The sequence below is a fragment of the Brachyistius frenatus genome, unplaced genomic scaffold (genome assembly GCF_029030835.1).
Source record: "Brachyistius frenatus isolate BFR_SWC_R1_liver_20210118 unplaced genomic scaffold, ASM2903083v1 Contig_138, whole genome shotgun sequence".
Taxonomy (NCBI): Eukaryota; Metazoa; Chordata; class Actinopteri; family Embiotocidae; genus Brachyistius; species Brachyistius frenatus.
Window position 1 is genome coordinate 510,545 of NW_027210737.1, and position 27,590 is coordinate 538,134.

The 27,590-nt window shown below is 41.9% G+C and overlaps 1 protein-coding gene across 4 annotated transcripts in view; it reads right to left on the bottom strand.

The window, feature by feature from the left end:
- Window positions 1-27,590, bottom strand: part of phf14 (PHD finger protein 14) — a 105,966-nt gene that overhangs the window by 76,077 nt on the left and 2,299 nt on the right. For all 4 annotated transcript variants that reach the window (XM_069715104.1, XM_069715103.1, XM_069715102.1 and 1 more), the window contains exons 2-10: window positions 27,008-27,118; window positions 25,709-26,520; window positions 24,342-24,474; window positions 10,538-10,697; window positions 9,629-9,740; window positions 8,538-8,675; window positions 7,378-7,524; window positions 5,350-5,620; window positions 2,479-2,585 (exon numbers count right to left, since the gene is read on the bottom strand). In XM_069715104.1, coding sequence (XP_069571205.1) covers window positions 2,479-2,585; window positions 5,350-5,620; window positions 7,378-7,524; window positions 8,538-8,675; window positions 9,629-9,740; window positions 10,538-10,697; window positions 24,342-24,474; window positions 25,709-26,520; window positions 27,008-27,118 — 1,991 coding nt within the window. The remainder of the gene's footprint in view (window positions 1-2,478; window positions 2,586-5,349; window positions 5,621-7,377; window positions 7,525-8,537; window positions 8,676-9,628; window positions 9,741-10,537; window positions 10,698-24,341; window positions 24,475-25,708; window positions 26,521-27,007; window positions 27,119-27,590) is intronic.

Consider the following 27,590-nt stretch of genomic DNA (forward strand, 5'->3'; position numbering starts at 1 on the left):
CTGTACACAACAAGGAAACACAATTTGCTGTTTTAGAGGGTAGATGTGTTGCCAGCCAAGTGCAGAGACGACTGCAGATGCAGTGACCTTGGCCTGTCAGAAGTCTGGTTTAGGTCGCCAGGTTTGTTACCCGTGCTCGAGTGCAATCTGTTGTTTCACCCAGCAAATGTAACATTATGTTTGTGTACAGATTAAACAGACATGTGACCTATTTATTTGTGAACTCCTCATTGTTTCCAGTCTTTATATTATGCCAAGTCACCCAGTTGTGACTCCTACTGTGTACAAAACACACGGACATCAGCCTCATATTATATTTTTGGAAGGAAGGAAAGAAATAAAGGACAAAAATATTTGCGTAACCTGCCGTTGTGTTGAGTTTGGAGGATGTGTTGAAATGGCATTTGCAACTACAAGCAAAATTATTACACAAATTGTGCTGTTACACTGTTTAATATTTACTAGTGCAGTAAGGCTAAGTAAAAAAAAACTGTAGCTCTTTCAAGCTTATTTAAGTGTATCACACCACCAAGTCAATGGTGAAGTGTAACAGATAAAAAGCTTCTACCTGACTTTATTTAACGTGCACATGGTCAGAGGGGTTAAACAGTGGTGGAAGGGTCACAGGTAGAGGAATATAACTCAGCCTTATGACTGAGAGTTTCAGTGCTGAAGGAGCAGACGAAGCTTTCAGTCAGCTTTGGAGTCAATGTTAACGGTTTGATATCATCGCTGTATATGATCTGCAGGAGTTGAGCCTCGTGTCATGACTAAACCTTGTACTGCTCTCTACTACCATACATCAGTAATGACATTCCTCCACCAGCATTTTCTCCAAGGCCGTGTAAGAGCAACTCAGGCGAGGCAATTAGCAACACACACTCCATTAATAACGTTTAACACGCACGGCAGAAGACTGAACGCAACATTAACTCTGGTGACTTTTCCTCTGCCGTTGCGTTCCCCTCCTCGTGTTGACAGATGGAGCGGCAGCCTCTTCACAGAGGTCACATGTCTGAGAGGCGAGACAAGAGGACAGGATTCCTGAAGCCATCTTGTAGCGCAGATCCATCTGAACTGTCTAATGTGGTGATACCACGTATAACCTGAGCTGAATATCAGGAATTAAAGCATAAACCTGAAACACTTTGAAAATGAACACACCAATGAAAATGAATGGCCACTTATCATACTTACAAAACACGTATACTATCACCCGATATCACTTGAAACTGGACATTTACTCGAGATTCTTTGCCTTGATGTTGAACTTTCAAATGAACATATTAACGAAGGGTGACTGAAAAGTTCAAACTGTGCCGGAGCGCAGCAGAATGATGTGCACGGAATAGGAGGAAGCACACTAAATTACATTACTGAGAAAGTATCATGTCACCTGATCAACATCAGCACCTGTGTTACACCTGTTTGTGGCCTGTGCCCATCTGTGATTTCAGCATGGATGTGAAAACCGTCATGAAAATGGCAACAGAACACTTGAAATATGGTAATGTTGCAGTGAGCAGGGCGAGGTGTTCTGACCTCAGACTGGATATAAAAGTGTTCGTGGCCTCCAGCTCTAAAAAAAATGAGGCCGATGAAGAAGTGCCTTAAGCGGCAATACCACCGAGTGCCACTAGAGGTTGGCTGCAAATAGACTCCCATTCAACTTCTCTCATCAAATTTAAATCAATAATATTTTTCCACAAGTTATTTCAGTGTTGTTAGCTAAAGTTGCTCCTCATTATTAGGTTTCCATGTGAAAATAGTCCCTCATTAACTGGAGAATAAGTTTCAAAAAGACCTGTTTTTGGGGCGTGTCTGTTTGATTGACAAGCATATACAAGCTATATTGACAAGCTATACAAGCTTGCTGTGGCGCAGTCACGTTACAGCTATCGGTGTGCGGGACGTAGTATCGTTGGGCTTCCAATCGGATCAGTCAGATCACCAACCAATGGGTGACGCCACTGTTGGATGCTGCTTGGTTCTAACTGGGACTCATATTTTAAGAGGGGGAGAACGTCACTATCCAAAACTGGGGGGAGATCTGATGATCACGCTACATTAGCATGTTAGCATGCTGACATTAGCATTTACCTGAAAGGAGTGCAGTGAACAGCCTCACAGCCACAAGCATTACTGTAGTTAGATGTTCTCCCAGATCTTTGTATCACCGACTGCATACATGTGATTTAATATCACTTCAGCTGGATTTAATGAGCCTGAACCAGAAGTATACAGTTTTGTTTAGCTTGATTATTAAACACCGGTGGCTGTAATTTACAGATCATAAATGACGCAGCCACACAAAGTGATTAACTTCTGTTCATGTAGTTAGTGCTTAATTATTTGTACTTGAAGTACTGCCTAATAATCCTGCCGATTACTATACAAGCATAAAATAAATTTCAAACACTTTGTCTCATTTGTTGTGGAATAAAGCACTTAACTGTGCGTTTGGATTGTGCTGCTCACCTTGTTATACTCCACATGCAGTTTTTCTTGCTCGCTCTCCAGCTTGTCTTTTAAGTTCTTCTGCTCGGAGATGTTGTCCTGGATCTGGATCATTCGCATGTTCCGCTCTGAATTACAATGGGACAAAAATCAATAGCATGATCACAATCTTTATACAGGAAACAGCACATGAGAGAGTGTACTGATGGCAGATAGGCCCTCTGCTATAGGCTAATGGAGTACGCCTTCAAGGTTACCACCATGCTGCCATTTATTTGGGTAAAAAGAGCCTTTACACAGTATTCACAGTAACTCAACCACACTGTGCAACAGTTAAACCTTTAAATGATAAAATGCTGTAACTTCCTTGAAATAACTGTAATAATAATCAATATACTTCCTGCATTTTTGATCTAACAAACAGAGATTACAAGCTTATTATCATTAAAAAAAAAATAATAATAATAAAATTTAAAAAAAGGTTTCTAGATGCATATCAAGAAATGAAAGTGCAAGGAGCACAAGACAAGCATAAGAGGTGCTGGTAGCCAACATAAGGATGAGCAGCTGGTTTTCAGCTCAGCTTTTACTCAGCAGCCCTGAAGGACGACGGAGGAGGATGGAAACGAAAAACAGTGCATCTCGTTTCACTGCTGCTTTCTGAATGTAGGCTGAACACATTCAAGTAATATTACAGTGTTAAAAGGCAAAAGCCCTTCTTGCAAACAGAACCTGCCAAAATACCAGATAGTGGGTCCAAAGGCATCAGAACACGGTTCAGCACCTCGGAGGTTGTGTTCAGAATCAGGATTCTCAGGTTATTTGGCAACACTAATTTCTAAGTGTACCACAACAAAATGTGTGTATATTGTGTTTTAAAAGTGCATTAAAATAGAATAGGAAAAGTTGGATTTGCTCTGTTCTTAAGAAAAGCTCTGCCTTTGTTTAAAAAAAAACAAAACAAAGAGGGGAGATAAATGGTGTTAAAGGTAAAGCAGGTAATTTCCTGCAGCAAACTACTAAGCGAAGCTGCCAAGTGATTTTCTCCCCGAGCTTAAAAAGCCTTGTGTTATATTTCATTAAAGGGAAAGTGTTGCCAGAAGCTCCCTTCACTTCAAGGTAGGCAGTGTGCCTGCACAATTAAATACTGAGAAACCCTGTAATGTGGGTTTTCCAGACCCACTGCCAGTGCAGATTAATAATTGGTATCAGAAGAGAAGAATGTTACAACTACAGAACAGATGTCCTGTCCTGCATGAAGTGACCATCAGCCAACCACAGCACTCTGCACCTACGACTCTGCATGAAGTGGTGGTTCATGTAAAGCGACTGCAGCGGGCAACACAGGTCTGATCTCACATCATTATAACGCCACACCCTCAAATCGTGTCATTTTCAGTCTTCAGCCCAGCAAACACTACAGTGTCATCACTGGAGGACATTTATCTGACTTCACAGAGCTCTTCATCTTCAACACACTCTGATTAGCAAAATAAATGGAATTCCTCTGCATAAACACCAAACAGCAACAGCATTAACACCGCTGACAGGTGACGTGATTAACATTGTTTATCTCATTCCAATGGCATGGGATATGTCCGGCAGCAAATGAACAGGTAGTTCTTAAAGTTGATGTGCTGGAAGCGGGACAAGTGTGAGGATCATGATGGCAACATGAGAGCATATCCAAAATGGGGTAGTAGTGGGTAGTTCCAGGTTTGCCAAACTGGTCCAAGGGAAGACAATTGGTGAACTGCTGACAGGTTCATGGGTGTCTGATGGGGAGGGAAGCGACTGCAATGGACACATGAGCGTCAAAATGGACCATAGAGCAAAGGAAGAAGGTGAATCATGTCGTCTCTTCCATCGTGTGGACAGCCGGGTGCGTAGATTACCCGGAGAAAAGATGGCAGCAGGATGCACTGTGGGAGGAGGGTAGGCCAGCCGAGGCAGTGTGATGCTCTGGGAAATGTTCTGATGGGAAACTTTGGGCCATCGATGTTCGTCTGACAAGCACCCCTGACCTAAACATTGCTGCACGAACCACAAACACCCAACGAATGTCAACGGTTATTCCCTGATGGCAGAGTTCTTTTTCAGCAGGATAATGGTCCCTCGCACACTGCAAGAATTGTTCAGAGATGGTTTGAGGAACATGAGTTCAAGGTGTTGTAAAAACATGGGCCATGTAAAAAGATCCACCTCACAACCTCCAGGATTTAAAGGATCTGCTGCTAACGTCTTGGTGCTCTTTTCAGTGGTGTTATTGAGTCCAAACCTCAACAGGTCAGAGTAGTTTTGGCAGCACAACGGGACCGACACAATATTAGGCAAGTGGTGGTTGGGAAGGTGATTGGGACTGATTGTTATGAGTCTGTGGTTTCATTTAACTGGCAATTAAATACTGGATTATATAATGTAAAACTACTTTTAAATACTTTTATTGAGAATGTCAGAATATTATCATGGAAGATTTACTACAACATTTAATCTAAACCAGAGACGACCTGCAGAGAGGTTCATGGGCTTCGAATTTTAAACCATTATTTTTTACTTATGGATATCTAAAGCATCAACTTCACTCACAGAAAACAAACAGCTTCCAAAGCATTGCTGTGTTCTGGACTAATCTGTAAAAAAATGTCTTCCTGTAATTGGAGACATGGAGGTATACAAACTTTATACACTGTTACACAACAATAATTAGTGAAGTCAGCGTAACAGAAAAATGTTAATGGGTTCTCAACTGATTGTAAAATTTCCATCAGATCAGTAATGCCTGCAAATATAAATTTTAGGAGATCATTTTTTTCTCAAACTGTAACTCAGTTGGAAATGACCCAACACAAACCAACACAACAGCACTGACTGGAATCCACAGAGTTTTCTCACCCAGGTAGTAGTTGACGAAGTCCGCAGTGAGAGCCGGCTGCTTGTGTTTCCTGCGGCCGTCCATGCTGGCGTTGGCATCAGACGTGTCAACGGGGAAAATGTCCGTGCTGATGCCCATCAGTTCTGCCTTCCTCATTAACTTCCTGATGGCTGAGGCACTAGAGGTCAGAGGTCGCGGCAGTTTCTCCCGGGGCACCCAGGCCTGAGGCCGAGTGTTCCTGGACAGCTCCGCTTTGGCCCGATACTGCTGCAGGCGGGTGGTGATCCGGGCCTGCAGGTGGGACACACTAACTTTTTACAGGTGGTCCTTTTGTCATTCACATGAATCTCACACCAAAACAAAGGAAACCAATGATTTTTTTTTTTTTTTTACATGCTTCTATAACAGAAGCATGTAAAAGCTCTTCTGCTTTCAGGGTTTCCACCAGAAGCTGCGAGCTGGGATTTGCTCCCATTCAGCCAAAGAGGCACCAGAGAGGTCCAACACTGATATTGGGCAGCTCGGCTCACGGTTGGTGTTCCACATAAATCTGAGTAAACTGTTTCTTTATAGAGCTTGCTTTGTACCACTGTCATTTAGAAACAGGAAAGAGATGAACACACACAGAAGACCCAAAGCTAGAAGCACACCGATGTTTCTTAAAGTTTGGGAAGTTCACAACACACCGTTATGATATTGTGTTGATGTACTGTGGAAATGTTTTGGACACTTAAAGTATTGATGAGACTTTAAAAATGAACTGCAGTTAAGAGAAATCATCTAAAATAAATGAGTGTGTTGCCTTTAAAACAGCATCAGCTCTCCTCAGTACACTCTTACGGTCTTTTGAGGTTCTCGGCAGGAAGCTATTCAGTATCCTGGAGAACGTGCTACAATTCTTTGGATGATTTAGTCTATCTCAGTGTCTCCTGGTTGTTCATGTGATCCCAGACCGACGCCAACATGCTGAGATCAGGACTCTGTGGGGGCCGGACCATCTGTTGCTCTTTCAGACTCTGGCTGGATGTTTGTGCTTCTTGTCATGGTGGAGGAGGAATTTGAGACTTTTGCAACAATACAGATGATCTACAATGATATTTACTTGTTGGGGGGTTGCGGGTTTACAACTCTTTATATATGTTGTGTGGATTTCAATCTCGGTAGTGATTTCCTCAAGATGAAACTGTCACCTGGCTGTGAGGTGAGTGATGTTCGGCTGCAGTCAGCGCAAGTCCGATTCAGACATCCACAAAGAGTGTCATGTCAACACAGGACTAACCAGGTAAATATCTTTGATACAGTTCTGTTAGAGTGCTGCAGGGGGGAGTGGGGAGTTAATGAAAGCTTGTTAATATGATCTCTTAAAGTCTAAAACACCGTGGTCAAGTTTTACAAAGAACACAGAGTTGATAAAGACAGGAGAATTCAAACAGGAAGGGACAGAGACATTAACACATTTCCCTGCAGTCAGGCTCTAAACCTTGTGTGCACTCATATGAATGCTGCTGACCAGGAATCACCTGAATGGTAACACTTCTAACCCATTGTATGGTGGTCCAGACACAGTACAATACTGTCACCTCTCAAACTAAGCCAGAGCTACTGGCAACAAGTAGCTGATTAATTGATTTGTTGATTGAAAAAAATATATATTTCCAACTATTTTCATTATCAATGAATTGTTTTGGAGTCATATTTTGAAGAAGAAAATTCAAAAGTTTTGATTGCAGCTTCTTTCTTTCAGTTTTTTGTGGTTTCCTAAGTCCTCCTTGATAATAAATGGAATATCTTTTGCTTGTGGATTGTTGATCAGGAGAAAACAATATTCTAGACAGCTGCTTGGGCTTTGAGAAACAATGGTCAACATGCTTTTGTCCATTTCCTGGCATTTTCAAGACCAAACAGTTAATAGATTCATCTAGAAACGTGTGCAGATGTAGTTAAAGTTAATAATTGTATGATAGACAGATGAGTGTATAAAGGTTTTGATATTGTGGAGAGCAAACTCAGTCGCTAACAAGTGGAAGGTGGACTGTGGCTGAACAAACCTGAGCTTCAGGAGTCAGCTGTTTCTCTCTCTCCTGCAGAGAGACCTTACAATACGACTGTAAGGCCAGGTAGTTCTTCCTTTTCCACTTCCTGTCAAAGCGGTCTGCGTGTTGTTTACAGTAGGCAAAAAATGGATCAGCGATATCCTGAGGAGACACAAACACATGTAAACATTAACAGTTCAGTTTAGTAAAGAGTGAGAACATGACCCTGCATAGCTTTTACTTTGATGACCTATTAAAACCCAGTTCTCTCCATTTCTCACTCAAATACAGGACGAAACACTCCACATGTTGAAGCCGTGTTTTGTAGCAGCTGGAGTTAACCTAAAGTTATTTCATTGCAGGTTGCTGCAGAGGATGACAGCAGCATCAACATCGTGTGTGTGTGTGTGTGTGTGTGTGTGTGTGTGTGTGTGTGTGTGTGTGTGTGTGTGTGTGTGTGTGTGTGTGTGTGTGTGTGTGTGTGTGTGTGTGTGTGTGTGTGAGGTAGGAGGAGGACACTGAGGGTTCTGACCTGGACATATTTAACTCATCAGCTCTGTCCAGACTTTCCTCAGCTTCAGTCCCTTTTACTTCAATCCTGTGATCATCTTCCTTCTGATCACGTTATTTTGATGACGCCTGTTTTCCAGCGTTCCCCTGTGTGCCTCTCTGCTTTGTCTCAGACTCCCTTTAGACTTACCATCCTCAGTAATTCTTTGTTACCGTCTCTGAAAGCTGAAGGCATGGAGCTGTATGCATTCTTTACATTAGCATAAAATAAATCCCACATTTTATTGTCGCTGGTCAGAGGTTTACAAATGAACTAAATGTTGGAAGAGCAGAGAGTGAGCATGATTAAAGTCTCCAGAGATGACTATGAAGGTATCAGGGTGTCGTGTTAGAAGCCTGCTGATAGTTGCAGGCAGTACGGACACAAATTAATTTCCAACAGTTTGATATACAAGCTCCATAAACATAAACAGTAAGTGTCCTGTATTACACCAGCACTGCAGTCCCTCCTTTCTTCTTACCGTTTCTCTCCTGTTCGGTCGTTCGTTTCTACGTCATGAAACTCAAACTCTTTGAATATTGTTTGACTTCAGTTTGTCACCGCGTGGTTCTGTTTAATGGTAAAATATCATTGTGTGTTGAATGTCCAGTGTTGCTTCACCTACCTCCTCTGCTGCAGCCTCAGACAGGAGTCCCTCCCTCTGTGCACAGGTGACGTGGAAGTAGGAACGACACATTCCTGCATCACAGCTGATGCACACACCGGTGCGGGCAAAGCGGGCGTCCTCACAGAAGCTGCACTCCTACATACACAACCAATACAACAGGGAGACTTAAAGCTGTTGCGGATACAGTGAACACTGGGTTCTCTCTGGCCATCATATTCATGGCTTCTGTCATGCACATGTGCCACGGAGTGGACGCAGAATACACACAACTATTTCAAAACTACGCATTTTCTCTCAGGAGTCACTAAAGGCAGCTGCACCACTCCGTGTAGAAAACATGTTGAAATGTGTGTTCTGTTCTCCCAAAGAGCAGACGTACTGCTGAGTGAAGCAGCTCGGGCCAAAGAAATCAACAAATATGTCACTATTCAATTACTGTCATTGCTTCTACTTTGACATTTCATGATGTACACAGACTCATTTTTTTCTCTTTAACGAGCACTGTTAGCTCTTACACTTCTGACAGAGGAACTTCAGTCAATGCCTGCACATCAGGGGACATTTCAACCATCTGTAACACTCAAAGTGCAACAAATCCAAAATGTTTTCAATGCTTCAACTTAAACGTGCTGATTCCAATGCTTTCAGTATGACGATTCAGATTCATGTCAAACGTTAAGCACCAGTTCAAGAACCTTTAGGGACAACACTTCAACTGACTTTAGCTCTTTCACTTCACCTCAGACATTCGCTCAATGCAAGGACGAACCTTTATCTGAAATTTGAATCGCTGCAATAGCTAATATGAAAATGAACACTTCAAACCCTTTCAGTGCTTTAACTCTTTAAAGGCTTTAGCTTCAGCTACAGAGTTCAAATGTTGCCAGTGGAAGTGAGCTTTTTTAATTTGCTTTGTAAAATGGCTTTATGTAATTCCGGTGGAAAATAACGACGCAAGAATGATGATGAAATATTTGGATATACTGTCAGGAAACACTAATCTACACAGCAGCTGCTGCAGGATGTTAAACAAGTCCGTAAATCACTGTGAACATCCTGCAGCATCAGTATGTAAAAAGAAAACTTGCCTTGGCCCCATATTTTGAATAATTCATCTCCGTGAGCGTCACTGGTCGCAGTTTATCGATGTCTCCAAATGCGACTCCAGGAACGTAAAGTGCACAAACCACATGCACCCATCTGAAAACATTAAAGAATAAAAAAAAAAAAAAAAACGGGGTGATAAAGAGACACAGAACGTACTGCACAGTATGAAAATCGTCACCTGAAAATGGTTCCTGTTAAAGGGTGGCATTTAAAATGTATTGATCTCTGCGTGCTGATATCAAGGAATGCTATAAGACTGATGACAATCTATAGCTGCTGTTTATATTTGCATTTAGTGTAGAGAATTACTGCCGACAATGAGAAACTTAATATTATGAAATTGTCTGCAGTGAGTTGCTCAGACACTTCAAAAAGAAATGGACTCATAGATTTATGCAGCCCCAGACTCTGGCTACAGTTTGGTGTGACACAATTTCAAATGCGGACTTTAGGGAAGAGAATCCGAAGTCCAATATAAAGATATCCATCTCTAGCAAGCAACCGCTTCACAGTTTAATTTGCTGTGTTTTTCATGCTCTAGTGAAGTAGTAAATTCGGGTGCAGCCTGGCTGAGGAGCACTATCAGTGATAACGTGGCTGAAGTCTCCACGCTTCACATAACACACTCTTTTCTCTCATTCCTTTTCTTCCTCTATCTCTTCTCTTCCCTCCATCCCCCTCTCTCTCTCCACCACTTCTCTCTCTCCTCCTTAATCCAACTCCCTTTTCTCCTCACCACTGAATATATGTACCATTTAGATAGCTTTTAGCTGCCTGCAGCATTTTGACCAGTACAGGTCATTAGGCGTTATTTGTTTCTGAACACGTTCCACTCGCTGCCTCTCATAAATGGCAGCTAACCAGCAGGTCAACATGCCAGTGTGTCCCACCTGCCAGCGTCTGTCTCTTTGAAGATGCCGTCCTGGTTGGGGCACAGCTCACAGCTGGGAGTCACTCCGTTCTTACAGGCGTCACAGAACCAAGGCTCTGTCGAATTCTCTGAGGCCGAGCTCATGATGGAGTCGCTCTCCCCGTCCACGCCGTAACACCCTGCAAACACACAACATGTTGTTGTCAGGGCAATATCAATTATATTGTTCATTAGGGATTACAGCACTTATCATTTTTCCGTGTCACTGCCATCTCAAAGGGCAGTAAGATGAACATCAGGGAATGTCTCTGCCCTCAGAAGATTAAGTGGCATGTCATCAAGCTGCTCTGATGAGGAGGCAGGTGTGGCTGAGGTTCAGTGGCACAGTTTCAACTTGTGCTATGCACAGATTAACGGTCCAAAACCAATGAATGAATTAAGGGTGTGCAAAGATCGACTTGATGGTAAGAGATGAAAGGCTGCAGCAACCTGTCTGACTGGCTCTGACTTACTGGACTGCTTTTAGACACCTTTTTAAGGTTGTAGCTTGATGTAAACAATAAACTACAAAAATAAGATCCAAATTGTTAAAATGGATTTATTGTTAATGCGTGGGAGTCTGGCGAAGCACACCTATAGTGTAGGTTCTGACCAATCAGGTTGCATCATGGTTTAATTATGGTCCATGCAGAAAATACAAGCAGTTGAAAAGGGCCACTCCCATTTCATGAGCGTACACGTAGACACACACACACACACACACACACACACACACACACACACACACACACACACACACACACACACACACACACACACACACACACAGGAAATAGCCCCGTTGTGTTTGAAACCAACAGTACAAAAGGAGGGCTGGCTGGGTTTGGAGCTTTTCTTGGCAGCTTACTTCAATTTATGGACCACACTGGAATCAATCAGCACACAGCTCCCTACAATTATTGCTGTGTAACATGCAGTCCAGTCAAATCTGCATCCTGAGCAAGTAGGAGAAAAATAAGCCCTGTTAGTCTCTGCTCCAGAGCTGTCAATCTTCTGTGGCACTGCAGCAAGACAAATTGAACATTAAATTAAAAAAATAAAATAAAATAAAAAAAATGATGTAGCCCCAGAGAAGCAAGAATAAGCCAAGCGAACGCATTTTAATGTTGTCCTCTTAATTTTCTGAGGTTGCCTAAACAATTACTTGGTGATGTGGTTTCTATGGCAGCTATTACACCAGGCAAACGTGCTTTTCACTACCAATGAGGGCAGCAATCAGTACTCTGCCTCCTTTGGGGAGATAACACTCCAACTCCTAATTCAGTCAAGCAGCCTTCAGGCTTTTTGAGCAATGGGAAAGACTCACAAATCAAAAGCTCAATGTTCTGCAGGCCTGTCACTGAATGCCACACTGGGGAGTCAGGCAGCCCATCAAAAGCAAACAGTGGAGCAGACAGAGTTGTTTATTCAGCTCTGCACTTTGTTTGGTGGGCGCATGTCCTTTTCTGATTGAGAGACCATTTTCTGTGTGTCACGGTGAATCACTAATTTTGAACTCGATTCTTCAGAGGCTGTGGGGGCGACATCTTCAGTTCCTACAGGCCCCTGGTTCCTTCTACAGATCGACTCACTGGGGTAATTAAGTCACAGCTAGAGTCCGTCCTGACCTTCAAAATGGAAGATGTACTTAGAATCAACTACTCAAGATGTGAACATAACTGCTGCCTATTTCTACTTCCATTTCCCCCACAGTATGTGGCAAGGGCAGGAGGCTAACTCCTAGCTCCAATATAGCTCCACTCAACGTTTATTTTCTTAAAGACAGGTATTACTGGAATACCTCTGGCAACAGTTAGGCGCTTCATCTTCTCTGATTGGGCTTTGAACCGTGGAACTGGGGATTGTGAACGACCACCATACTGGTTTAACCGACTTATGGCTGAACCGTGGCACAAATCTTCGGTGTTCCTTTTGAACTGAGATACAAAGCTCAGACCGTTAAGCCACGGGTTGCTGGCTAATACGAGCTAAGCTGACAAAAAGTGATGACTACAGGATAGCTTCATAATCCCTGAAGGAAAGATTATCCTTGTCAGAAATGACGAGCTGGGCAGGGGGAAAAAAATAAGGTAGAGTTGAGTGAACCAAGAAAAGTACTTTTAACTGTATGGAGACTTAACAGAGAAAAACAGCTTGCTGGCCCTCAACAAAGGCGAACCAATTAGGTAGAATGGGATCCAGACATGACAATATGAAAGCTTCAGTATATGAAGAATAAAGATGGGCTGTTGATTTTTATGGGATAAAAAAAGTGATGAGCACTTCTCAAAAGTAAACCATCCATCTCTCATTCAGACAGCACGTTGAACATGTTCAACCCGACAGACATCTATAATCAGCATCACCACTCAGCTACAGCTATATCAATACCAATAACAAATACGTGGCAAATTAAAGTAAAAACGTGAATCAATTATTGGAGAATCATACTGAATGTAGATATTTCCATACAGGCCACAATACTTCTGTGAATGGATGAGGATACAAATAACGTGATTCCTGTGCCATGGCCTGTGAAGTCCGCCCAACCTGAACACCTAAATAAGACTGGAGTTGAGGGACATGTTAGACCACATCCTCCATCATCATCATCATCATCATCATCATGAAAACAAAAATTAAAACAATCTTTCTCTTCTTCTTCATCCCTCCAGTAGAGTTATAAAGTTGATCTGGAGACTCACAGTGAAAATGTTGTCATTTCTGTGTTTTCCAGAAGTGAACCATCAGTGTTGTCCCACCGCAGGAAGAGCAAACAGGCAGATAATCAAATGGCTAACTGACGACTGATCAGGAACGTTTAAGTTGATTGGTTAAAATCATATTTTGAAGAAAAAAAGATCCTAAAAATGTACTAATCCACCTTTTGATTTGCTGTTTTCTTCTATGATAAACCTTTATATCAAAGCAGCCCAATTTGGTGCCTGTGGGCCACATATGGCCCGCACCTCTGTTTGTTTTGGCCCATTACAACATTTGACAAGTTCATGCTTACTCTCCTTATTTTTAAGTGCTGTAAAATCCTGACCGTAATGACTACAAACTGTAAATTTGGTGCAGCTAAAAGTACATAATATTCAAGTTTCATGGCAATCTACAGCATAGTGCTGTTCAGCTTCACTATTAAATTCCATGAGCCTCTGACTCATCTATGAAGGACGATAGGATGCCCTCTCTCTCCTGCTGATGTTCATGTGCTGTTCGTGTGTCCTATGTCACTGACTTTGGGCTGCCGATGGAAGATGAAAGCACATTTAGAAAAATATTAGGAAAACAATTACAGCAAAATAATAAAATTAATATTAAACTGAATAAAGAGCAGTGTTTATTCTAAAATTATAGTTCAGATTTAAAATATACATTTTCTGAAAAATGTAATGCAATTTGAATGAAATGGAATTTCACATGACCTAATTTAAAACATTTATTTTTGGCTCGCAGCCCTCCATCCAGATTAGTTTTGTGTCCTTTATAGGAAACAATTGTGGCACCTCTTCATTTATATGAATGACAAACTGAGTTTTTTTTTATAGTTCTGAAATGTTGGTTGGACAAATAAGCAGTTGGAATGGTGTAAACTTGGGCTTTGATGAATTCTTTTGGATACTAGCTTCTGTGCATTTGATTGGAATGTTCACCGAACGTTTGGCACATTTTACTTTGTAATCATTTCATAAACATAGAAATCAACAAAGTGGATGTTTCAGCATAAATAAATCACTTTATCTCGATGTACTAGTACATCCAAATATTTTTTTTCAACCCTAATTTGAATCTAAAAAAATGGTTCTTGTAAAATATTATTTTATATTACAGACAAACAACATTAAATTCATGTTGAGCTAAGATCTACTTCTTTGAGGCATGAATCATATGGCCAACAACAGATACAGTAAAATTGAATGTATTTTATCCTTGTCACTATGACAACACGTAACCATTTGCATAGTCAGGGATAATGTCAGACATCTCTGTCAGCCAACCAATGTACCCAGATTTAATGTCATTCACTTCTGTATATTCTCCTTTTGTATGTCATTTATAATATGTTATTTATAATGTCTCCCTAAAGGAGGAAGAGAGTCAATCCCACACATACAGTCCTTCTGCCTGAAATACTCACCACAGCACCAAATATTGATTGAGCTGCTGCCAAAAATAGTCCCCAACAAAGGCACTAGTTTCTCCTGTTTGAGAATCACTGGCTACAAACTACAGTGGCCGACTGCAAGAGATCCATTTTGAAAATATGAAACTACATATTCGGGAGATGTTTAGGGCTCAGTGCCAGAGAAAAGGTAGGAAAGTCAGAAAGCATAAAGGGCATCAATCTCATCCTTAGTATTCAACTAAGCAAATTAATTAATTAAGTAATATTTACACGGCATTGGAAAACATCTCACGTGAGGATTGCATCTCGATGGCGATGTATTATTAACATTCACCTTTTGTACAGCAACTTCTCATTGATATTGTTGCTCTCCAAAGACAAAATAAGGGACTTGTAGCACACACCTGAATAAATAAAAGACACCCAGCAGAGCTTGAACATGTGACAAAAAGGACCTTCTTTGGCATTTAAAGTCAGAGGCAAATGAAAGCAGGCTAAGAACGTGTGCCATTTTAACGATGTGTGCCGATATGACTGGTGAGTGAGATAATGAAAGGGCAGGCCGGTAGGAACAGGACTCTGTGTAGATGCTTGCTCATTCCAGCTTTTGATCCCTCACCCAGGTCCTGTACGCCCCCCTTTCATGTCCGCCTCTCCCTCTGTCTGAGAGGAGGTGATGGTGTCCCGGCAGTGTGAGAACATCAAAGCAACAAGACAGACTCCAATGGGTTGCAGATACTGACAGCTCATCTCTCATTTCTGACTTAAAGCCCGTCCTTGTTTCACCTTGTCTGATCCTCCAACAAAGCAGGTTGTGATCTCTAAAATGAGCTTCCATGTTGAGTGTTACTCCTTCTCAGTAGGGGGCATGATGTTATCGCCAGGCTTTCCTGCTCAAAAGTACTCAAATAAGCTGAACAAATATGTATCCCTTAATATTGAAATATCAAGTTTTTAATTTTTTTCTAGAGAGCCAGTCTTTAAACAGAAAAGAAACAAATCACTATTTCTCAGATACAAAGGTTAAACCGCCACATTGCTTGATTTGTTCAGCAAACGGTCCCAAATAAAATATATTATATTTCTTAACATCAGCTTAACAGCCCCATAGAGAAGTCGGGCCTTATTAGATAGCATATCCGCACATAATCAGCGGAGCAATGAAATGTACAACTACTGCAGTGAATTACAGTGAAAACAGTAACATCACCTGGTGAGAGAATCCTATCCATCATCTATACCCACTTCATCCTGAACTGGGTCACCGGGGTGCTGCAGCCTTACTCAGCTGACTTTGGACAAAGGTCGCCAGTCTATCACAGGACCACCACAGTAAGACAGGCAACAATTCACACTGATATTCACACCTATGGGCGATTTAGGACCAACAATGAACCTAACATGCAGATTTTTGGATGGTTGGAGAAAGCCGGAGTACTCAGAAAACCCACGCAGACACATGGAGAACATACAAACTCCACATAGCAACAGCCTGGCTGAGCTTCGAACCCACAACCTTCTTGATGTAAGGCAGCAATGCCAACTCCTCTTTAGAGAGATGATTGTTCGCCACATATCTGTCTGAGTTGCGTTCATTACAGTTCCTCTGAAATAGAGGCCTCACTATGTGCAGCCACCTAGTTAGCATCTACTTATTGTCCGCATGTGATGCGTTTAGGGGACATCTGTAAAATGTATCGTCTACTGATAGTCTGTGTGCAAGGCATTTAAGGGACATCTGTAAATTATAGCTACAGAAGAAAACCTGTGTTACACTCTCTCCCTTTAAAATGTATGAAAACAAAAAAAAAGAGTATATTGTAATGAGGTAATGTAGTTTTACTTTTTGTAAAATGGATTTTACAAAATTGGTTTCAAAATCATTCAGGAACTGGAATTGAAGTCAAGTCAGTGGTACAGGTCAGGAGCTTTTCACAGAAAAATAACCATCTCAGAAAACTTCACAGTATGACAGCGTCACTGTATATAGTATTTCATTATTATTTGTATGAGTTACATTGTTTGAGGTACCATCTCAAGTGCTCTACATGATTATCAAAAACGTTTACAATTTACTGAAGGTGCGTTCAGGTCAACCAGAGCTGTCTGTACATTAAACTCACTCACTGATGTCAGCACCCTGAACCGGTTTGTGGAAAAAAAAAAAAATTGTTCAGTATTAAAGTTATAAATGGGACACATACTACGATCTGCTCAGACAGATTCTTAAAGATGGTTGATGTGTTTTCTCCTTCAGAAACGTTGCATTCATGTTTTTTTTTTTATAAACTGGACATCCATTCTCGAGGATAAGCTCAGGTTCATTTCACTGAGATGATGATATTATCAGTTTTGTTTTCCCCGCTGCATCCGTGTGTGTGGCACCCACTGCTGATTCTGACAGGCAGTCGAGGAAGAAAGGAGAGTCGCACTGTGCAGAAAATAGACATCAGCAAACATAATGCCTCATTTATTCATGTGATCTACATGTTTTTGCAGAAGAATATGTTACCATGAAGTTCACCTACGCTCTATGAGGACTTTGTCGCTTTCTATACTCCATTAAGTGGCTTCCTTCTTCAACAAAACAATCTCAAATATCTCACAATGTAAAGCTGTTCACCAATGTTACTATTACAGAGTATGTGAGGAACAATGCATCCAAGATTCACTCTTCATTATTCAATCACATTATGTTCTCTGTGTAAATCTCAAGCAAGATCCTGTCAAAACAATTGTTGAGTGATGGAATTAAACCTCCAATAGAATAGATCTATCTATTGAGAGCACAAGTACATAGGAACACCACATTTATTGCTAGAATTAAGTTCAATATTTTACTGCCCCAGAAAAAAGGAACACTATTCATGTCCTTGGAGAGGAAGATAAGAACTGTCCGCAAGTGCTGCCACCGCCTCGTCTCTCTCAAGCCCCCACTGCAAACCACTTAGTCTCCCTTCTGTGTCTTTTCAGGGAGATTAAACGTGTCTCAGAGGAAGAAAATATCAACCAGCCAAACGAACAAGATAAATTTAAGACCTGCTTCTAATATCTCGTGTCTGCCTATGGAGAATTACTGATTAGGACTGTTCCCACCCTTCACTACTGTGTGTTTGTGGGTGCGTGCGCGTGTGTGTGTCAAACAAAAAGAGTGTGTAAATTGGACAGCCTGAGATAATCTAACAAGTGCTGCTTTTACCTCAAAGGTGTTTGGTGCTTCAAGTCTGAGTCCTGATATAGTTCAGCCATTCCCAGTGATGGTGACTGTGTTAGTGCAATTCATGTGTTATTACGAGCATATGTGAGCATGGTAACTGATCATGTAACCTAATCTGTTCATATTTTCAATGCTCAATATCACAGCGTCAGAAAGAAAAAAATAATTCTAAATGAATACAACTGCAACCATTTGCCTTGGATCTATCCTGATAAAGAGCAACACAGAAAAACAATCTGAAAAACATGAAAAATCACGTCACACATTCACAATCCAGTAACTCAATGCTCGAAAAAATGTGGATCAACCACTGTTAAAAAGGACTACTCCCAAACACGTATAAGGTTAATTGTCGGTCAAGGAGCCCCCCGATCCAAAACTGATGCTGCCATGAAGCATCAGCTGTTTCTACTAAATGCAGCTCCACAGAAGAAAAAGCCTGCCAACTCACGGAAACCTAAAGCCTGGCAACAAATATGCCTACTGCTCGTATGCGTGACAAACCAATTTTCACCAAAAGGCGAAGGAAAGGAGGGTAGAGCTGTGTAACACACACACACACACACACACACACACACACACACACACACACACACACACACACACACACACACACACACACACACACACACACACACACACACACACACACACACACACACACCCTGCAGTGTTTGGGGATTTTATTACTGCACCACGATGACGAAACACACATTTCATTTATTTAAGTCTGTGTATATCATAAATGATAATTGTAAAATTATATTTATTTTGCACCAAATAATAACAAAGGTCATCATAAGGTCAAGACCTAAAAAAGCCTTTAACCAATCGGCATTGACCACTACATGTGCAGAGAATGCTGAAATTACATTTAGAAACTAGAATTATCACCTCGTGGTTTTATGCATCAGTCAAGTTTAGTTTACATCCATATCTGTTCATAGAGTTTGTGCGGGCACGGCTTTAAAGTCATATTTATAGATGTTCACATGCTTGGCCAAAAGAGTTGACTGCCAGTAGACGTGTTATTAAGGTATCACTTTCACAAAAACGGGACACATGTGAGGTCACAGTGACCCTTGACCTTTATTAAATCTTGTTAGTTCACCCTTGAGGCCAAGTGAAAAATGTAGTTAAATGCTAAATGAAGAAATTCCCTCAAGGTATTCTCGAAATATCATATTTATGAGAACCAGACAGATGGATGGGACAGACCTGAGGACTGGCCTTGACCTTTGACCTTCATACCTAATCAGTTTATCCTTGGAACCAAGTGAACATTTGAAGAAAATTCTTCAAGCCGTTGTTGAGATATCGCATTCACAAGAATATTTGTTATTACCATCGCTGTTAGAGTGGCATGAAGACACTTGACTTCACCGTCATATCGGGCTGGGTATTGGGTACAACCACTGATTTCCTAAATCAATTCAGTTCCGATTCAGAAAGTCATGATTCAAATTGGTTTCCGTTTTCCGATGTGATTGAATTCAATATTGATAACGATTCAATTAGGGATATTTAAGTTACAATCCCAATTTTGCTTGGATATGAAACAGAATCTCATAGAACTGACTCTGTATATTGTACAAGGAACCCTCTAACATAGTGCATTATTTAAAATATGAATGTGTCCATTAAGAATAGACCCCAAAGCAGTTACCTTACTGCACCTTTTATGCAACGAGATTCTCTTTCTCCCTGGTACAAACCCCGCCCACTGAAGCATATACTCGTGTTTAGAATCTTATTGGCTATTCAAAGCGTCAATCATCGCCAATATGACTTCCGATTGGTTGGATCTGACACCTCTGCTCGATACAGACTTTGGTTGGCTATTGTAGGCCGGTAAAAGGATATGGAAGCTCCCACTGGCTCAGTGAGATGCCAATAAAACCAGCAGTGCAAAGACCAAGACCAAGACACAATCTAACTTTAACTATGTCAAAAAAAATTAGGAACACCTGCTGGGAAGTTTGAGATGATGCAACAGCGGATCGTGTGTATTATGGATGTAATAATTTTTTTTGGACTAAATACTTCACTGGATTGGATGTACTCAACCTTTCCTGACTTAAAAGGACCACTTGTTGTTGGATCGTTACAGGACTGTCAGACTTTATAGGCGAGCTGCATCAATTCTGTAATCGTCTGTTTGTTCCTTGGTGGTCTGACAAAGCTGTTTACTGAACCTGCTGGGGTGATCGTATATTGAAATGGTTCATATCAATTAAATCACCTTTCCACAGACTTCTAACATTATTAAACATGTGAGATTTATGAATTGATATTACATTAGTCAAGTGAAGATGGATTTAAATCGGAAAATCGATTTTTTTTTTTTTTTAAACCCATCGCACTTAGCCTCCAGCAGTGGTCACTGATTGGTCCGCCCTTCAGAGGGGCTGAGCAGACGTTAATGCGAACAGGGTTTCCAGGCCGTAAACACAGCAAAGAAAACAACCGGATGAATTGTGTTGTTCGTTGAGGTTTGCCTACTGTGATGATGAATGTAATTCCTTCCTCATAAAACGCTTGCACTTTTTGAATCCAGCACTCATTCCATCTTTAATTACTCGCACACAGTCTTCTGCTCTCCTGCCTTTGTTGTTGCATTACTGTGTTTCTCGGTGCATTACCGCCACCTTTTGATCAGACACCTTTGATAGGGCTGTGGATCACACCACCAGTCTGTATGCATATGCATGAGAAAACAGAAGACCCACTCAGAGAAAAACTCCTCCAAAACTGTACGAATTCAAAAGCAGGAAACACATGATTCTGATGAGAAGCTTTTCTTTTCTTTCTTTCTTTTTTTAAGGTGATTAAAAACACCAGAGGGTACAACAAGAGCGGAAATAACTGAATAAAGAAATTGAGTGGTGTCACATCGATCCCCCTTGCATGGTCAGCCTCAACTATGGATGTGTGAGACAACTCCAATCCAAAAGTGATGACTCACAAAGTCATTGATTTTGTTTCCAAGCAGTCAGACTCACTTGGCTGATAAAGCTGCAAGAGGAAGTTTACTCCCTCCTAAATCTGTGTTACACAGTTTTACTAACACAACGACACAAGATCCAGGATCTTACAGGAAAGGCCTAAGAGGGAAATCACTTCATCCTTCCATGTTACCAGATTATGTTTATATAAGAAAAAGAAAAATGTCCTCCCTGCTGTCATTTAAAAAAAACAGCACATCTACACAAGAGGAGTTGCATATCACGTGCAAATTACAAGAACATTTTGTCAGTATCAACACAAGCTGTGTTTTGTCAGACATGTTTTCAGAGAGTACACAGCTCCCGTAGCATCCTAAATGTTTCTTCAACAGGTTTAGTTCACCACCCTCATCTGTCTCCTCCACACCTTACACCTCCCAAACACCTCTGCTGCCTTCCCCCCTCCCCCCTCTGCCCCCCCCTGGTGAGCTGCATAGAGTCCTCAACTCCAAAGGGCTCTTCCTCCATCGACGCCATAACCCCCCCCCCCCCTCCCCACCTCTCTCTCTTTCTGTGACGACTGGCCAGGTTAGGAGACAGCTGGAGAGACTCCACCAGCACAAGGCTGCAGGACCTGACGGCATCAGTCCCGGGGTCCTGAAAACCTGCGCCGTCCAGCTGGCTGAGGTCCTACAACACCTCTTCAACCTGAGCCTGAAGCAGGAGGAAGTCCCGGTGCTGTGGAAGACGTCCTGCCTGGTTCCAGTCCCTAAGAAGACGACTCCATCCGGCCTCAACGACTACCGACCGGTTGCCCTCACATCTCATGTGATGAAGGTGCTGGAGAGGCTGGTCTTGGCCCACCTCAGGCCGCTGGTGAAATCTTCACTGGACCCTCTGCAATTTGCGTACCAGCCTCATGTGGGAGTGGACGATGACATCATCTACCTGCTGCAACGAGCTCAGTCTCACCTGGATGGAACCGGTGACTCTGTGAGAATCACTTTCTTTGATTTCTCCAGTACATTCAACACCATCCAACCACTGCTGCTGAGTGAGAAGCTGCAGGTGGAGGTGGGGTGGAGGGGGTGGACACGTCCACCGTCTCCTGGATCACTGACTACCTGACAGGCAGACCACAGTTTGTCCGTCTGGGCAGTGTGCTGTCTGATATGGTGGTCAGTGGTACTGGAGCTCCTCAGGGAACTGTTCTGTCTCCCTTCCTGTTCACCTTCTACACCACTGACTTCCAGAACAACTCAGAGTCCTGCCATCTGCAGAAGTTCTCTGATGACTCTGCAGTGGTCGGGTGTATAAGGGATGGACAGGAGGACGAGTACAGGGCAGTAGTGGAGGACGTTGTGGAGTGGGCGGGAAGAAATCACCTGCTCCTGAACGTGGCCAAGACCACAGAGATGGTGGTCGACTTCAGGAGGAAGACGACGGCTCCACAACCGCTGAGAGTTCTGGGAGAGGAGGTGGACAAGGTGGAGGAGTACAAGTACCTGGTGTCTCCATGACAACAGACTGAACTGGAAGACCAACATCAACGCTGTCTACAAGAAGGGGATGAGTCGACTCTTTTTCTTGAGGAAACTTCGATCCTTCAATGTGTGCAGCGAGATGTTGGAGATGTTCTACCATCTGTTGTGGCCAGTGAATTGTACTTCTAGTAGTCTGCTGGGGGAGCAGCATTGGAGCTGGAGACACCAACAGACTTAACAAACTGGTTAAGAAGGCCGACTCCATCATTGGCTGCAAACTGGACAGCCTGGAAAAGGTGGTGGAGAGGAGGACGCTGAACAAACTATTATCCATATTGGATAATCCTGTCCACCCTCTCCACCACCTGCTGCAGGGACAGAGGAGGACGTTCTCCAAAAGACTCCTCCAGCTCCGCTGTCACAAGGACATATACAGGAGATCATCCCTGATACAGGAGATCATTCCAGATGCAGGAGATCATTCCTGATACAGGAGATCATTCCTGATACAGGAGATCATTCCAGATACAGGAGATCATTCCAGATACAGGAGATCATTCCTGCCGACCGCAATAAGACTGTACAATAACTCACCTCTGGCAAAATCCATCACATAACAATAACACTGTTGTCTGTGTTTCTTGGTTGTTTGTATATAATATATAGATATATACTGTACTGTATATACTGTGCATTTTATATCTTATATTTTTTACTGCTATTTTATTGCTTTTTATTATTCTATTATTATCTTATTGCTTCCTGTATGCTGCCGTAGCGAAAACATTTCCCCTTAGGGATTAATAAAGTAACCACCTAACCTAACCTAACCTAACCTAACCTCCCTGACCCTAACCTAAATAGCTGTCTTCTTGTCAAAATGACCAGTGAAACAAAACAAATCTTCAATGGGTAATATGATAAGTATGTTAGTGAGTATAAGAACAAACAGAGGTCTGGTGTTACCCAATATCATTATATAGGTCTGGGTACAAAAAAAGTCCCAGAAGGGTTAAATTAAAGTTGTTTTGTGGATTATTTCAGATTTTTTTTTTCCCCCATTACCATTCAACAAATATATATTTTTTTATATTAATTTCCTGTATACATCCATGATTGCTAGTTATCTTCTCCTTCCCTGTCTTTGTGATCCACAGTGAACTGCTACCGTTCTGTACACGTTACAGCCACCATCAGCTCGGTTACTCATAAAACACTATGAAAACTGAGCCATTACAACTGCAGTGTCAGAAATATGTGTCTGAAAAATAAAATATCATGTGAATAAGGTAGGAAAAGTGTTTGAAACCGTTTTTCTGCCATGGAGCAATCTAAGCAGCATGTTGACTTGTCACTTCCGTGAAGTGTCCCAGTAAAATATTGCAGTAAACCAGAATACCAGACCTTTGCTAAATGGAATCTCTTCATTTTATAAATGTATTTGCATATTGCATAGGGAACAGTGCATATTATTCAACACCGAAATTTTAAAAATGTGAGCTGAGCTGTCTCTTTCCACGCATATTCCTGACTCAATTTAAAACCAACAAAGGGAATTAAAAAAAACTTCAGAATAAAAAGATTACAATCGAATTAAGAGAAAAAAAATTGTTGTAACAATATTAAATATAACTCATCAGCAAGATGATGATAATGATGTCAGTACTTACTTTCACCACTGTAAAAAAAACTTAACTTAATACAGTGGACTCACCTTTTTGTTGGTCTAAGAATTAAAAGTCAAAACAGGAGATTGATAAACGGCCTGGCAGTAAATACTGCCTGACAAGCTCACCAAGGAGAAAGTAGGGAGGTTAGCTGAGGTCAAAGTTCAGTTTTTAATTGATGTTGTTTTTTATTTTTTGGACCTAGAATATCGTGAACAGTGATTCTGAAGAGTGTCCTTTTAAGAAGTACTTGTGACAAATATCTGGATTGTTGCTTGACTGATGTAGGCATGATTCTTTTCCATATTTGGACACAGCTGGACGAACTCCGCGGCTTACCTTCGTGAACCGTCACCCCACAGTTGTCACACTGGATGATCTCATCTGCATCCTCGCTGTTGTCACCCAGACAAACACAGCAGATGAGGATGTGCTGAGTGCTCCAGGTCTGGGACCGGTCGAGCAAAGCATCCTGGGGAATCAAAGAACAGAGGCACAGTAAAGCCACTTATCAATGCCTCATCCCTCTGTTCTGACCAAAGATCCAGATATGGGCACTTAGTAAATCCCATATACAATGCTCATGGACACTGTGCTAAGTCGATTACAACTGAATCAGAAGCATTCTCCTGGAATCCCACTGATAACATCTAAACCTCTCACTGGATTATATGTTGACTGTGACTCATATTGTGTTTTGGTAAAATGGAGCACCATAAAAAGGCGGCGCTTCTGGATCATGTTTATAAATGTTTTTTTGTTTTTTTGCATGGTAGTTTTAACCTGCTTTTGTGGATGTCTCAATTAACTGTGTTTCCAGACAATTGTTTTTGGAATTGTTTCTGAGCCTATGCAATAATTTCCACGACAGAATCGTGGCCGGTTTTTAATGCAGTGCCACCTGAAGGATCGAAGATCACGACCACCCAGTATTGGTTTTCCGCCAATATATTCTCCAATTTTACCAAAGCTGTGTCACCTTGTCCTCCTATCAAATGAGTGTATTTGCTGTAACTTTACTGTACGACACTCACGTGAAGCTGCAGGACTGCTTTCGCTTCGATGAACTATATTCCTGGAAACGAGATCACCTTTGCTGCTTCATTGTGGACATCTACCTGCTGCTTGTTGTTACAATCGTTATGCTCTCATTATCAACTCAGCACAAAGTTTATATGCTTTACTCACAGGTGTGTTAACTGACCTGGATATAAGGCATCCGTAGAGCCAGGTAATATAATGTTAGTTTTTAAAGAGACAAGACGAAGTCGTCTTCTACTCCAGAAAAAGAAAATTGCAGCGGTCCTATTTCAACAGCGGTGGTGCACCGCTACCAAATGGAAGCAGGGCAAACACTGAAATAAGATCCTGTGCACTAAAAGTTTCCCATTGACACATATATAAGCTGCCACATGGTGGAAATACTATAAAATACCTTCAGATTTAATGTCTGTTTAGTTGTGTCTGTCTGCTGTTTGGAGCTTGGCAGGTGATGATGTGATGAAAGTGTAGTTTATAGGACGTAGAACCAAAACAATGATCTCGAGGAGAATGCCCGAGTTCATACTCATTTTACACATAGCCATTCGACCTAGTATTTATATGAATTTGAAGAAAATCAAAAGTATCAGCTTAACTAGTATCTAGCTTTATGAAACATGCCTCAGGCCACTGATCTGACCCTGTAAGACATTAGTTGCACTCACCTCATTACCTTTTCCCTGGGACATGCTGTCATTTGTTAGTTCATCATCAAAAGCACTGCTGCTCTTTGTCTTCTTCTTGGGCTTCTTCACCTCTTTGTCACTATCACTGCTGCTGTTGTTGTTGTCATCACCATCTTCCTTGTCATCATCGTCGTCGTCGTCATCGTCATCATCATCATCGTCGCCATCATCATCATCATCATCATCGTCATCATTATCGTCGTCGTCGTTGTCATCATCACTGGCACTTCCACCACCCTCTTCCTCTGTGCCTCCTTTCTGGGCAGCTGCTTTGCCTTTCTTCTTCCCTGCCGTGGGTCTCCAGTCGTTATCGTCCTCACTGTCATAGTCATCCATCTCATTCAGTTCTTCCATGGTGGTGAAATCCAGCAAAGGACGGTTCCTGCGGAAATTCCATTTCTTGGGCTCAGCCTGAGATTCTTCAGTATTCATGTTGCCAGACCCGGACGTAGAGGTAGATCCGGTTCCAGCAGCTTCAGCAGCTCCAGCAGGCTCTAGCTCAGACTCTGGTCCTGGTTCTGGCTCTGGCTTTGGCTCTGACATCTTCTTGCTCTTGCGTCTGCCTTTGGGTGGGGTGACAGTGGGGGTGTCTTTGGTGGAGCTGTCTGAGGACAGGTGCTGTTTGCCCTTCTCCTCATCCTCAGATAAGTTGTCTTCAGCAGCCAGGTCTTTGGCCTCCTCCTCATCTATACCATCGTCTACAGAAGCAGCGTTGTCCGAGTCGCTTTCTGAACCTGCAGCGCTCGCTTTGGACCCTTCGTCATCACTGCCATTGCCTGTGCCATCTGACCCTGTCAGAACACAGAACAATGACAACAGAGAAAAGAGTAACAATGAGGTCACCCTGAAAGGTTTGGTTGCTGCTCCCGGCATTTGTAGACATTCGTGCAGGCGTGTTCAAAGTCAAACTGAAATTGTATACAGTACATTTTAAGATGCATCTTCTTGGTATTTGCTTTGAGTTGGGTAGTTCTTTGCTTAAAAATTGTGAGCCATAGATATATAAATCAATTAGTATGAGACTATCATTCTTCCTTATTTCCCTCGTTTTTACCTTGAAAAAAATCCTTCGAACAAACAACAATCCAAGAGGGAAAAAAAAAATCTATCTCACGGTGACATAGCGTAGATATTGATTTGTCTGAAAGTGCACTGATATTTCAGTTGGCCTGCTCCAAATCCTAACAACGTAAAACCTTTTTATTATTTCATTTGAAACAGAAATGAATAACATGTTATGTATTAACATTTTCTAGACATTACAAAATCCATGGTTACCTGAGGCGTCTCCCACTTCAAAGTCACTGTCATCAGAGCTGTCATAATCCAAGGCGTCTAAGAGAGAGGCAGCAAGTGGCTTCACTTGCCTTCGCTTCAAACTGCGGTCCACTGACAAAGGAGAGTTGCAGAAAACAAACATGAAAATACAAAATTTGAATAAGCAGGATAAAACATTCTGATTTTGTAGTTCAAAGACAAGCTGCACAGAACTATTAATAGAAGAGCGCACCAAGGCCAATAGACCATCCTTCTATGATATGCAAATCTTCAAACGCAAACAGTACGCCAGGATATATTTAGAACTGTGAGGATACATAGATAGATAGACGGACGGACGGAAGGACGGACAGACAGACAGACGGACTTTATTGATCCCACAAAAGGGAAATGTTTCCACAACAGCAGCATGCAGAGATACGGGGTAAGCAATAAAAATCGAGGTAAATGTAACAGGATATAACATTTGTACCGGTTCCTGTTCTCCACCATGAAACCACTGTATCTGAGTGCTCCACAGTGATATACCAGCCATCAGGCAAACAGAAGATAAGCCGGTGGACAGTCAAAAAAGCCATAACGT